The sequence below is a fragment of the Protomyctophum bolini genome (genome assembly GCF_963924005.1).
Source record: "Protomyctophum bolini genome assembly, chromosome: 13".
Lineage (NCBI taxonomy): Eukaryota > Metazoa > Chordata > Actinopteri > Myctophiformes > Myctophidae > Protomyctophum > Protomyctophum bolini.
In genome coordinates, this window is record NC_137874.1 from 44,255,053 (window position 1) to 44,269,298 (window position 14,246).

The following is a 14,246-nucleotide window of genomic DNA, read 5'->3' on the forward strand; positions in this document are numbered from 1 at the left end:
CACTTTAGAAACAAGACCAAATAAACAACTACACTTTAGAAACAAGACCAAATAAACAACTTTCAAGAACAAAAACAAGCCCAAACTAGTCTCTTATAATAAGCAGACATGGCAACAGTGTCACTTGAAAACTTTATTTCAGACACAATGGGTCCATATAGGCTACAAATAACAGGGGAAAACAAGACAGTAAAAACAAAACAACAACACAGAGATGCATCAGGCTATTTTCACTCCAGGCAGTCCTCGTCAATTAAAACACACACAGCCAAACAAACAAAAACGTTTGTTTCAAACCATGTGATTTCCGTTTGGAAATGCACGGCCATTAAGCACGGACAAGACAGCCGTCTCAACAGTGTGATTGAGTCCTGCTAATGTTCCATGTTCTAATGTAACACAATCATGTAACATGGAACGCTACTCAACACGTCCCAAACTCTTCTCCCTTCTGGAGAATGTATGTACCGGTATGTACTAGTTGGACTCTTGATATTCCATACATAGTGTGGTAGTAAATCAGTAGTTGGACTCCTAATATTCCATACATAGTGTGGTAGTAAATCAGTACTAGTTGGACTCCTAATATTCCATACATAGTGTGGCAGTAAATCAGTACTAGTTGGACTCTTGATATTGTGTGGTAGTAAATCAGTACTAGTTGGACTCTTGATATTCCATACATAGTGTGGTAGTAAATCAGTACTAGTTGGACTCTTGATATTCCATACATAGTGTGGTATTAAATCAGTAGTTGGACTCTTGATATTCCATACATAGTGTGGCAGTAAATCAGTACTAGTTGGACTCCTAATATTCCATACATAGTGTGGTAGTAAATCAGTACTATAGACTCCTAATATTCCATACATAGTGTGGTAGTAAATCAGTGTCATTCCAGGAGAATCTGGAGATTGACATTCAGTCATTTATTGGAAAAAAGGAGAAGATTATAATGGTGCAAAAACGCTATCTAAAATCATTTGAGGACAAGACCAGGTCTTTGTCACGGACACACTGAATGCATGCGCACAGAACCAGTGGCAATGAGTGCATTAAAAACTGCTGCCTTGCATACTAACTACTTTACATTAAAGTATGCTACATGCCGCCACGCATACTAAATAGTTTACATTAAAGTATGCGACCATGCACTGCTGCCATGCATATTAATATGAAGGGATGCTGGCAGAACATTCTCTACAACACCCTGGACAACGCTCCACATCGTCCCAGACTCTTCTCCCTTCTCTAAAACACCCTGGACAACGCTCCACACGTCCCAGACTCTTCTCCCTTCTCTAAAACACCCTGGACAACGCTCCACACGTCCCAGACTCTTCTCCCTTCTCTAAAACACCCTGGACAACGCTCCACACGTCACAGACTCTTCTCCCTTCTCTAAAACACCCTGGACAACGCTCCACACGTCCCAGACTCTTCTCCCTTCTCTAAAACACCCAGGACAACGCTCCACATGTCCCAGACTCTTCTCCCTTCTCTAAAACACCCTGGACAACGCTCCACACGTCCCAGACTCTTCTCCCTTCTCTAAAACACCCTGGACAACGCTCCACATGTCCCAGACTCTTCTCCCTTCTCTAAAACACCCTGGACAACGCTCCACACGTCCCAGACTCTTCTCCCTTCTCTAAAACACCCTGGACAACGCTCCACACGTCACAGACTCTTCTCCCTTCTCTAAAACACCCTGGACAACGCTCCACACGTCCCAGACTCTTCTCCCTTCTCTAAAACACCCAGGACAACGCTCCACATGTCCCAGACTCTTCTCCCTTCTCTAAAACACCCTGGACAACGCTCCACACGTCCCAGACTCTTCTCCCTTCTCTAAAACACCCTGGACAACGCTCCACATGTCCCAGACTCTTCTCCCTTCTCTAAAACACCCTGGACAACGCTCCACGCGTCCCAGACTCTTCTCCCTTCTCTAAAACACCCTGGACAACGCTCCACACGTCCCAGACTCTTCTCCCTTCTCTAAAACACCCTGGACAACGCTCCACGCGTCCCAGACTCTTCTCCCTTCTCTAAAACACCCTGGACAACGCTCCACACGTCCCAGACTCTTCTCCCTTCTATAAAACACCCTGGACAACGCTCCACACGTCCCAGACTCTTCTCCCTTCTCTAAAACACCCTGGACAACGCTCGATACGTTAGACTCTTCTCCCTTCTGGCTCCAAAACTATGTAATACTTCACAATACAGTCAGAACTACAGACTCACTACCAATCTTATCTTTCACCGTAGTCTGAAAACCCACCTCTTCAGACCCGTGGCCCCTCCCCTAGCCTCGATGGCCTTACAGGCGTATGCAAAGGCTAAACGTATGTAACTTAGATTTATAATGTATCATTTTATGTAGACGCAGCAAATAACACTATAGTGTAAACCCATAGCTACACTGTACATAACACTATAGTGTAAACCCATAGCTACACTGTATATAATTGTATATACAGTGTTTTATTTTATTTTCCTGTGAAATTGAATCGTGTCGTTATTGTTCCTGTCATGTGGATGAATTGATTGCATAGCGCCTAAATGGAAACTAACTTCCCTTTATGAGTGTTTGACTGTATACTCTTACACTTACATTTATGTTCATTAAACTATTCAATTAATGAATCAATGGATAACCCATTCTGACCGGGCACCCATTTTGGTGTTGGCATCATGTTATGCTTTAGCTATTGAAAAATAGCAGATCTACAAGCTCATATCGCGCCACCGAGTGGCGCGATACGAGCTTGTAGGTCTGCTATTTTTGAAAAATTCGAAGAACGACTGACATTTTTAGAATCTGATCTCAGGTCAGAATGGGTTAATCAGACCAGTGTGTGTCCCGTGGAAACCTCGTATGAATCTGATCTCAGGTCACAATGGGTTAAGATTGTTTTTGCCATTTTCATTTGACTTACTTATAAAGTCACGTGCACGCATGCACGTGAGTGCGTGCGTGCGTGCACGTGTATGAGCGTGCGAGTGTAAAACACTGTATTGTGCTCTGCAGTCACTCTTCCAGTGTGGGGGAGCTAAGAAACGGTCCACTGGCGCCTCCGTGTGGCCACGTCCGTGTACTGCGTTTTGATCACTACGTGCAGTGAAAACAGCAGATATACAAGTTCACTCGCTTTTCAGACTCGCATTGGCACCTGATCTACATCTCTCCATTTCTACCTTCACCTGATCTACATCTCTCCATTTCTACCTTCACCTGATCTACATCTCTCCATTTCTACCTTCTAGTTTAGAGAGTATTTTTTTATATATTTTCGTTTTCTTAGTTTATAACATTTACAAGCAAAGAACATAAAGAGTCACAGGTGCGTCACCACTAGTCACCACTAGGGCATTAAGCAACTAGTCGACTAGCAAATACTTAACTTAACAACTACTTAAGTACAATTTTGAGGTACTTACTTGAGTATTTCCAATTTCCAGTACTTTCACTTCTACTCCACTACATCTCAAGAGGCAAAATTTGTACTTTGATTTGAAAACTATAGTTACTAGTTACTTTGGAGATTTAAATTTAGATTAGAAAACATACATTAACCACTTCAACCCTATATCCTACATTTCGGCCATTTGAAAATAGCCAATCTGCTATTTTCAATAGATTTTGTACAATAAAACTGAGACAATAAAACATACTCTCTCCCCATGCCTTCGGCCTGGTGGAGACAATAAAACATACTCTCTCCCCATGCCTTCGGCCTGGTGGAGACAATAAAACATACTCTCTCCCTATGCCTTCGGCCTGGTGGAGACAATAAAACATACTCTCTCCCCATGCCTTCGGCCTGGTGGAGACAATAAAACATACTCTCTCCCCATGCCTTCGGCCTGGTGGAGACAATAAAACATACTCTCTCCCCATGCCTTCGGCCTGGTGGAGACAATAAAACATACTCTCTCCCCATGCCTTCGGCCTGGTGGAGACAATAAAACATACTCTCTCCCCATGCCTTCGGCCTGGTGGAGACAATAAAACATACTCTCTCCCCATGCCTTCGGCCTGGTGGAGACAATAAAACATACTCTCTCCCTATGCCTTCGGCCTGGTGGAGACAACTAAACATACTCTCTCCCCATGCCTTCGGCCTGGAGGAGACAATAAAACATACTCTCTCCCCGTGCCTTCGGCCTGGTGGAGACAATAAAACATACTCTCTCCTCATGCCTTCGGCCTGGTGGAGACGATAAAACATACTCTCTCCCTATGCCTTCGGCCTGGTGGAGACAATAAAACATACTCTCTCCCCATGCCTTCGGCCTGGTGGAGACAATAAAACATACTCTCTCCCCATGCCTTCGGCCTGGTGGAGACAATAAAACATACTCTCTCCCCATGCCTTCGGCCTGGTGGAGACAATAAAACATACTCTCTCCCCATGCCTTCGGCCTGGTGGAGACAATAAAACATACTCTCTCCCCTTGCCTTCGGCCTGGTGGAGACAATAAAACATACTCTCTCCCCATGCCTTCGGCCTGGTGGAGACAAAAAACATACTCTCTCCCCATGCCTTCAGCCTGGTGGAGACAATATACATAATCTCTCCCCATGCCTTCATGGTGGAGACAATAAAACATACTCTCTCCCCATGCCTTCATGGTGGAGACAATAAAACATATACTCTCTCCCCATGCCTTCAGCCTGGTGGAGACAATAAAACATACTCTCTCCAAAAAATTGCTGTACAGGTTAAAATACAATTGAAATACAAACTAAAACAAAACCTTAGCATCTGTAAAGGAAGATCATGCACTGCCAGGATCTGTAAACTGTAAGGGTCACAGCTCTTTAACTCTGAGAGTATATACATGTAACCGGATTGAGCTCTGTGTTGTGTTTTAGATGGACACGGGGACTAGGAATCGCTCTTTAGCCTTTGGCGTATTTATTTCTGCACAGAAACAGAAAGACACACAGAATGCAGCAGGCATTAAGCACAGCACACCTCTGCAACACCAACTCACTCCAAGCTGGCTTCTAGCAAGAGCGCTCAGCTAACAATGACTTACAAAGTTACACAATACATCACAATTACAAATACACTTGAAATTAAATACACCATCAGCTAAACAGTATTTTCTATAAAAGTAAATCAAACAATAAAACACACTTAATACAACATGCAATAAATATTGGGAGCAACAAAAACATACCTGCACAGAAACAGAAAGACACACAGAATGCAGCAGGCATTAAGCACAGCACACCTCTGCAACACCAACTGTAATAGAGGACAATTGACAAATTGGCAATCAGCTGCCATGCTGCAGTCACTGGTGTGTGTGTGTGTGTGTGTGTGTGTGTGTGTGTGTGTGTGTGTAAGAGTGCAGAGTCCTCACAAGTGCTGTTAAACAGAACTTCACTAAACAGTACATTAAAACACTTAAACCTTTGCAGAACAAACATATGGTAACATACAGAACTGAATTACAACATAATTCTACCGTTTGCACTGGTTAAATGAACTTAAAACAACTTTAATGCAAAAATCTACTAAGAGCAGAAAACCAACCCACCTCACTCCAAGCTGGCTTCTAGCAAGAGAGAGAGGAGGAAGTAAACGCAGGTGAATGACGTCACAGCAGGAAGGAGTGAGGACTTCAAAATAAAACATTACATAGCTCCCAAAATGATAAATTGCACAAAACATTACAAAATAAAAGTGTCAATAAATAATATGGCATGTGAGGGATCTTTGGTGGAATGCATCCACTTGTATATCTTATATACCTGCTACATATACATGTAACCAAACGGTGGTTCCGTGGCTCAGATGGGTCTGAGAGGCTAAATGTCATCAAACGGTGGTTCCGTGGCTCAGATGGGTCTGAGAGGCTAAATGTCATCAAACGGTGGTTCCGTGGCTCAGATGGGTCTGAGAGGCTAAATGTCATCAAACGGTGGTTCCGTGGCTCAGATGGGTCTGAGAGGCTAAATGTCATCAGACGGTGGTTCCGTGGCTCAGATGGGTCTGAGAGGCTAAATGTCATCAAACGGTGGTTCCGTGGCTCAGATGGGTCTGAGAGGCTAAATGTCATCAAACGGTGGTTCCGTGGCTCAGATGGGTCTGAGAGGCTAAATGTCATCAAACGGTGGTTCCGTGGCTCAGATGGGTCTGAGAGGCTAAATGTCATCAAACGGTGGTTCCGTGGCTCAAATGGGTCTGAGAGGCTAAATGTCATCAAACGGTGGTTCCGTGGCTCAAATGGGTCTGAGAGGCTAAATGTCATCAAACGGTGGTTCCGTGGCTCAGATGGGTCTGAGAGGCTAAATGTCATCAAACGGTGGTTCCGTGGCTCAGATGGGTCTGAGAGGCTAAATGTCATCAAACGGTGGTTCCGTGGCTCAGATGGGTCTGAGAGGCTAAATGTCATCAAACGGTGGTTCCGTGGCTCAGATGGGTCTGAGAGGCTAAATGTCATCAAACGGTGGTTCCGTGGCTCAGATGGGTCTGAGAGGCTAAATGTCATCAAACGGTGGTTCCGTGGCTCAGATGGGTCTGAGAGGCTAAATGTCATCAAACGGTGGTTCCGTGGCTCAGATGGGTCTGAGAGGCTAAATGTCATCAAACGGTGGTTCCGTGGCTCAGATGGGTCTGAGAGGCTAAATGTCATCAAACGGTGGTTCCGTGGCTCAGATGGGTCTGAGAGGCTAAATGTCATCAAACGGTGGTTCCGTGGCTCAGATGGGTCTGAGAGGCTAAATGTCATCAAACGGTGGTTCCGTGGCTCAGATGGGTCTGAGAGGCTAAATGTCATCAAACGGTGGTTCCGTGGCTCAGATGGGTCTGAGAGGCTAAATGTCATCAAACGGTGGTTCCGTGGCTCAGATGGGTCTGAGAGGCTAAATGTCATCAAACGGTGGTTCCGTGGCTCAGATGGGTCTGAGAGGCTAAATGTCATCAAACGGTGGTTCCGTGGCTCAGATGGGTCTGAGAGGCTAAATGTCATCAAACGGTGGTTCCGTGGCTCAGATGGGTCTGAGAGGCTAAATGTCATCAAACGGTGGTTCCGTGGCTCAGATGGGTCTGAGAGGCTAAATGTCATCAAACGGTGGTTCCGTGGCTCAGATGGGTCTGAGAGGCTAAATGTCATCAAACGGTGGTTCCGTGGCTCAGATGGGTCTGAGAGGCTAAATGTCATCAAACGGTGGTTCCGTGGCTCAGATGGGTCTGAGAGGCTAAATGTCATCAAACGGTGGTTCCGTGGCTCAGATGGGTCTGAGAGGCTAAATGTCATCAAACGGTGGTTCCGTGGCTCAGATGGGTCTGAGAGGCTAAATGTCATCAAACGGTGGTTCCGTGGCTCAGATGGGTCTGAGAGGCTAAATGTCATCAAACGGTGGTTCCGTGGCTCAGATGGGTCTGAGAGGCTAAATGTCATCAAACGGTGGTTCCGTGGCTCAGATGGGTCTGAGAGGCTAAATGTCATCAAACGGTGGTTCCGTGGCTCAGATGGGTCTGAGAGGCTAAATGTCATCAAACGGTGGTTCCGTGGCTCAAATGGGTCTGAGAGGCTAAATGTCATCAAACGGTGGTTCCGTGGCTCAAATGGGTCTGAGAGGCTAAATGTCATCAAACGGTGGTTCCGTGGCTCAAATGGGTCTGAGAGGCTAAATGTCATCAAACGGTGGTTCCGTGGCTCAAATGGGTCTGAGAGGCTAAATGTCATCAAACGGTGGTTCCGTGGCTCAAATGGGTCTGAGAGGCTAAATGTCATCAGACGGTGGTTCCGTGGCTCAAATGGGTCTGAGAGGCTAAATGTCATCAAACGGTGGTTCCGTGGCTCAGATGGGTCTGAGAGGCTAAATGTCATCAGACGGTGGTTCCGTGGCTCAGATGGGTCTGAGAGGCTAAATGTCATCAAACGGTGGTTCCGTGGCTCAAATGGGTCTGAGAGGCTAAATGTCATCAAACGGTGGTTCCGTGGCTCCGATGCTGCACAGACTTGGCGAGCTGCAGGCACCCAGCTCCGTACCTCTACGGCAATGGCGATAAATCGTAACGGCCACTATGTCACGACGGAGCACGTCGCCCTTTGCCCAAATACGGAGTTTCAGCGGGCTGACGTCACGTCACCTATAGTCGCGCCCAAATATGGTCCCCCTGACAACGCCTTGCCTTGCTTCCTACTGGCCATGGGGAGGTGGGGGGGAACGTGTCATCATGGGGAGGTGGGGGGGGGGGGGGGGGGGGGGGGGGGACGTGTCATCATGCCAACAATGCCAAGATGTAGCGATGTCATCACACGGGTTATTTATACAGCGATGTCATCACAGGGGTTATTTATACAACGGCTCGTTCGCTGTCGCTCTTCCATAAACCTCGGCCACCGAGATGAGCACCCTCAGTCGGTTGTGTTCCTGCCACCACCACCTTCCCTGCCAGCAGCACCAGCAGCACCCCAGAACACCACCACCACCACCCAGCGAAGCAACCCCAGAACACCACGACGCCGCGCGGACCAAAGACACCGCGACACCGTCCGCCAGCACCACCAGCCTCCAGGAGGAGGAGGAGGAGGAGGAACCCGGTGAGGAACAGCAGCCGCCGCCGCCAAATCTCAGCGCCCCCGAGGAGGAAGAGGACTTCGTCAGCATGGCGGTGAAGATCCCAGCCGAGCCGACGCCCGGCCAGGCGGTGGACGAGCCGACGCCCGGCCAGGCGGTGGACGAGCCGACGCCCGGCCAGGCGGTGGTCGTCAGCTTCAACGACGGGAACGCCACCGCCGTGGCCCTCATGTCCGGGGGGGAGAGCGACGAGGGAACGGAGGAGGAACAGGAAGAAGGAGAGACGGAGACGGAGGTCATGGAGCAGGAGGAGGAGGAGGAGGAGGACACGGACACCAGCGGGCAGTCGAAGGCCACGCTGGTCCTCGTGGTGGAACGCTTCAGCCAATACCGCAGCGGGTTGGCCAAAGCCTGGCGGGCGTATTGGTTTGGTTCGTACGGCGGCCAGAACTCGGAGGGCGTGCGACGGAGCCCCTGGGCCTCGCTCAGGAACCTCCGCTGGTGCGTCTCGCTGAAGCCCCAGGAGCGTTCCTGGTCGTCGTGTGACACCGAGCAGCTGGCGCTGCACCTGCGATGTCAGAACCCGGCGGCGCGGCACCAGCCGGCGTGGTCCTGCCAGGTGCACGCCACCTTCAGGGTGCTCAACGTCGCGAGGCCACAGGCCCAGACGATCGGTTTCGGCGACTATCGCTTCTCCACAAAGGACGACGAGCACGGCTGGCGGATCTCCCTGAGCTGGATCGCAGACCCGGAGAGCGGCTTCGTCGTGGACGACAGGGCCACCTTCGAGGTCTCCCTGGAGGCCGACGGCCCGCACAAGGTGGGCTGGGACTCCACCAAACACACGGGCTACGTGGGCCTGAAGAACCAGGGAGCGACCTGCTACATGAACAGCCTGCTGGAGACGCTGTTCTTCAGCAACCAGCTGAGACGGGCCGTCTACATGATGCCCACGGAGGGCCACGACTCCACCAAGAGCATCCCTCTCGCCCTGCAGAGGGTCTTCTACCAGCTGCAGCACAGCGGCAAGCCCGTCAGCACCAAGAAACTCACAGAGTCCTTCGGCTGGGACACGATAGACAACTTCATGCAACACGACGTGCAGGAGATGTGCAGAGTGCTCCTGGACAACGTCGAGAACAACATGAAAGGCACTTGTGTCGAGGGGACAATCCCCAAGCTCTTCAGAGGGAAGATGGTGTCATACATCCAGTGTAAGCATGTGGACTACGGTTCAGAGAGGATAGAGGACTACTATGATATCCAGCTCAGCATCAAAGGAAAGAAGAACCTCTTTGAGTCTTTCAAAGACTATGTGGCAACAGAACAGTTGGACGGAGACAACAAATATGACGCAGGAGAGCACGGCCTGCAGGAAGCGGAGAAGGGGGTGAAGTTTCTGACCTTCCCTCCCATTCTGCACCTGCAGCTGATGAGGTTCATGTACGACCCGCAGACCGACCAAAACCAAAAGATCAACGACAGGTTGGAGTTCCCGGAGCAGCTCTGCCTGGACGAGTTTCTCCAGACGGCCGACTCGGAGGACCCGGCCGACTACATCCTGCACGCGGTGCTGGTGCACAGCGGGGACAACCACAGGGGACACTACGTGGTTTACCTCAACCCCAAAGGGGACGGCGACTGGTGCAAGTTCGACGACGACGTGGTGTCTCGGTGCAGCAAGGAGAGAGCCACAGAGCACAACTACGGCAGCAAAGACGCCCGCCACTGCTCCAGCGCCTACATGTTGGTGTACGTCCGCCGGTCCAAGCTCGACGAGGTCCTCCAGCCGCTGACGGAGTCGGACATCCCCCAGCAGCTGGTGGAACGTCTGCAGGAGGAGACGCGGGCGGAGGAGCAGAGGAGGAAGGATCTGGAGGAGCAGCTTCTCCACATGACGGTCAGGGTCGTGACGGAGGAGCAGTTCCGCGGTCACCAGGGCAACGACCTGTACGACGACGAGAAGCTGGACAGGGAGTTTAGGCTCAAGAAGAGCTCCACGCTGCAGGACTTCCTCCAGAACCTCTCTCAGACGATGGGTTTCCAGCCGGACCAGATGAGACTGTGGTCCATGAAGAGGAGCTACTCCTACCCCTCCTCCCTCATACGTCCTGTCCTGCTGCACGGGCAAGACTTCGTCGACTCCATGGACTCGCTGCGCAACCGCTTTAGTTATAACTATCACTATAACTGTAACTATAACTACAGCATCACACCGTGTCACGAGAACCACTGGACCATCTTTCTGGAAACGGTGGATACGGCGATATCCGCCAGCGGGGTCACGCTGCCCGCGTTCCACCGAATGCACGACTTTGCGTTGTTCCTGAAGATGTACGATCCCCAAACCGGCAGCGTGCGTTACTGCGGACATGAGCACAAGCCTAGATCCTGCACAGTACGAGAGCTGCTGCCGCTCATGTGCGAGAGAGCCGGGTTCCAGCCGGGGACGAGCCTCGTCGTCTACGAGGAAGTGAAGCCCAACGAGACGAAACCGTTTCCCGACTACGACGCTCCTCTGGGGAGGGCCGCAGGACGTGGAAACGACGACGCGGTCAACGCGCTCATCCTGGTCTTCCAGAAGGACGAGCCAGAGAAGGACGGCTGTCGGCTGCCCACGGCCGAGGACCACTTCCAGGACGTGTACAACCGAGTGGACGTCGTCTTCTGCGACAAGAACGACCCCGGTGACCCCGGCGTCGTGGTCACGCTCTCCAAACGCATGAACCAAACGCAGGCAGTGACGACGGTGGCTCAGAGGCTGAACACTGACGGCATGATGCTGGAGTTCTGGAAAGAGACAACAAGCTACGCTTTGATCGCAATCAAATATTTCCCAGAGGGAACGATACAGGCGATGCTGCCACATACGACCAGGCCACGACAGCCACCGAAACTCTACTACCAACGACTGAAGATCAAGATCGCAGGCTTTGAGAACAGGATGTGTTCCAGGATCGTTTGGCTCGACAGCCAGTTCAGAGAGGAGGAGATCACCCTCTACCCGCCCAAGGACGGCTGCGTGCGGGACCTTCTGGAAGAGTGTAAGAAGACCGTCGGTCTCTCCGGCGAAGGCTCAGAGAAACTCAGACTGTTGGAGATATCCTACACTGGACATAAGATTGAGAAGGTGTACCAGGAGCATGAGCGTCTACCGTGTAATGATAATAATATGGGCTACTGTAGTGGGAGCTTGAGGAGAATCGAGGAGATTCCACAAGACCAGGCAGACTTGGACAAGGAGAAGGAGATGTTGATTCCCGTCGCTCACTTCCACAAGGACTCCTTCAAGAGCTTCGGAGTGCCCTTCCTGCTCAGGATCCGACAGGGCGAGTCATTCCGCGAGGTGATGTGGAGGATTCAGAGCACGCTGGACGTCCAGGAGAAAGAGTTGGAGAAGTTCAAGTTCGTTCGCAGCAACTGTGGTCAGAACGAGAACATCAGTGTGGACGAGTACCACGTGAACCTCAAGGACTTTGAGAAGTTGAATTTGTATGGTTCAAGCCCCTGGCTGGGCTTAGACCACTTCAACAAAGCTCCAAAGAGAAATCGCTACACCGTCCCGGAGAAAGCCATCAAGATCCACAACTAAAACCTCCTCCGAACCGCCTGTGGCGCAACATTCTAAGGCCTAAAGCGCCCGTTGCTCGTAAGCATTGGCCGACAAACTTTAGTTTATAGTTTTCCGTCTCGAGCAACTTGTGGCAACGCGAGGCGTGCATCGTAAGTGGATGTTTTGGGTTGAGTGTTTTCCCCAAAGTGGCTACTGGCCAATCACAGCGTGTCCTTGCACTAAGTGGTATAGGCTTTGGGATGTCGTGTCTGTGACCAAAAAACAACAGGTGTGTATGTGAGGGTTTAGTCTGATTCCATCGTCTTTTTAGGGCATTAAGTTCCAATAAAAAGCGAAGCACCTGCAAAGCGTTGTCCTGTTGTTTAGGCGTTGCTCATGTCGTGCAACGGCCTTCCATACGTCCGCCTCTCAATCCTTTTTTAGGACGGTTATGTCGCCCTATCTCTCTCCCTCAGGCTTCGTAAACACGTACGCGGGTGTAGCGTTGCCATCCATACGACAACCTGGCTAAAGGCCAGGTTGTCGTATGGATGGATAGCCAGCCAAAAACGTCTGTTTGTCCTTTCAAGATGGGGACACAAACAGAATATAAAAATAATCTACACTGTGACTGAAGTTTAAAAAATATATATTTAATTCCAAGCATCTTGTTCTTTTGGATTCCAGCTATTTTTTGGGTCGTTTTGTGTGGAACTACGGAACTATACGGTTTCACCTACATTTATGAAAATCGGTACACACCTGTATCGTGTCCCACCTTACAAAAAAGTTTATTGGCGTCATGAGCTAAACGGAACAGGAAGTCCTGACCTAGCAGGATGGTCCGTTCCAAATAGAACTCGCTCAGCGTACACAAAAGACCGTAACAATGAAAAGTCATCAAAATCATGAGTTTTCGTAAATGGCAGCGAAGGGTCAAACTTCAACGCAAAAAACAGGAAGTGAAAATGGCAGATCTTAGCATGTTGGCATGCTCATTCGCTTTGTGTCCCTTTATTCCTATATATGGAGTTCTGTGTCAGGCATGCCCAAATATGGAGTGCTGTGATGTCAGAAGAGGCCAGCTCCATATATGGAGATATAGGGGTGATCAGGTCCAGAGCCCGGGAGGAGGCCTATTGTGGTGATTCTGGACAACCGATGGACTCGACAGCAGGCAGTAAACTCCCTGTGGTGGCGTGGCCGTGGAACACGGGTCGTGGAACACGGGTCAAATTTGAACTCGGTGGGGGCGAACAGTTCTCGGGTCACGTGGATTACTCACGTTTCCATCATTCAACATTTACTTACGAGGTAAAAGGACAAAAGTAACGGCATCAAAATGTACCAATGAGTCTTAACCGGCCACACATGTGTCTGAACCGGCGCAAATATCACCAATTTTAGGCTTGTGTGCAACAAGACAACGGTTTTAAAGTATTGTAAATGTATGTTGTACTATTACTATAAAAGTAAACTGTCTGGGCCCCACCCTGCTCCCATTGTTTACATTGTGTTTATAATCCAAGATGCCCGCAGCACCAGGAGGGGGTGGGGTGGATATAAGGTTTAGGCATAGTTTTACTGGGGTTAAGTTTAGGAATAAGTTTAGGGTTAGGCATAGTTTTACTGGGGTTAAGTTTAGGAATAAGGTTTAGGTTTAGGCAGTTTTACTGTGGTTAAGTTTAGGAATAGGGTTAGGTTTAGGCATAGTTTTACTGGGGTTACGTTTAGGAATAAGGTTAGGTTTAGGCATAGTTTTACTGGGGTTAAGTTTAGGAATAGGGTTAGGTTTAGGCATAGTTTTACTGGGGTCAAGTTAAAGAATAGGGTTAGGTTTAGGCATAGTTTTACTGGGGTTAAGTTTAGGAATAGGGTTAGGTTTAGGCATAGTTTTACTGGGGTTAAGTTTAGGAATAGGGTTAGGTTTAGGCATAGTTTTACTGGGGTCAAGTTAAAGAATAGGGTTAGGTTTAGGCATAGTTTTACTGGGGTTAAGTTTAGGAATAGGGTTAGGTTTAGGCATAGTTTTACTGGGGTCAAGTTAAAGAATAGGGTTAGGTTTAGGCATAGTTTTACTGGGGTTAAGTTTAGGAATAAGGTTTAGGTTTAGGCATAGTTTTACTGGGGTTAAGTTTAGGA

The 14,246-nt window shown here is 49.3% G+C and overlaps 1 protein-coding gene across 1 annotated transcript; it reads left to right on the forward strand.

Annotated features, from left to right (window-relative positions):
* Positions 1-9,302: 9,302 nt before the first annotated feature.
* On the forward strand, positions 9,303-12,143 carry LOC308327078 (ubiquitin carboxyl-terminal hydrolase 7-like; the record flags this gene model as incomplete). The annotated part of the gene is made up of 1 exon (XM_080780217.1): positions 9,303-12,143. The coding sequence occupies exon 1, from the start codon at positions 9,438-9,440 to the stop codon at positions 12,141-12,143; it is 2,706 nt and encodes a 901-aa protein (XP_080636343.1). The 5' UTR covers positions 9,303-9,437.
* Between the last annotated feature and the right edge of the window lie 2,103 nt (positions 12,144-14,246).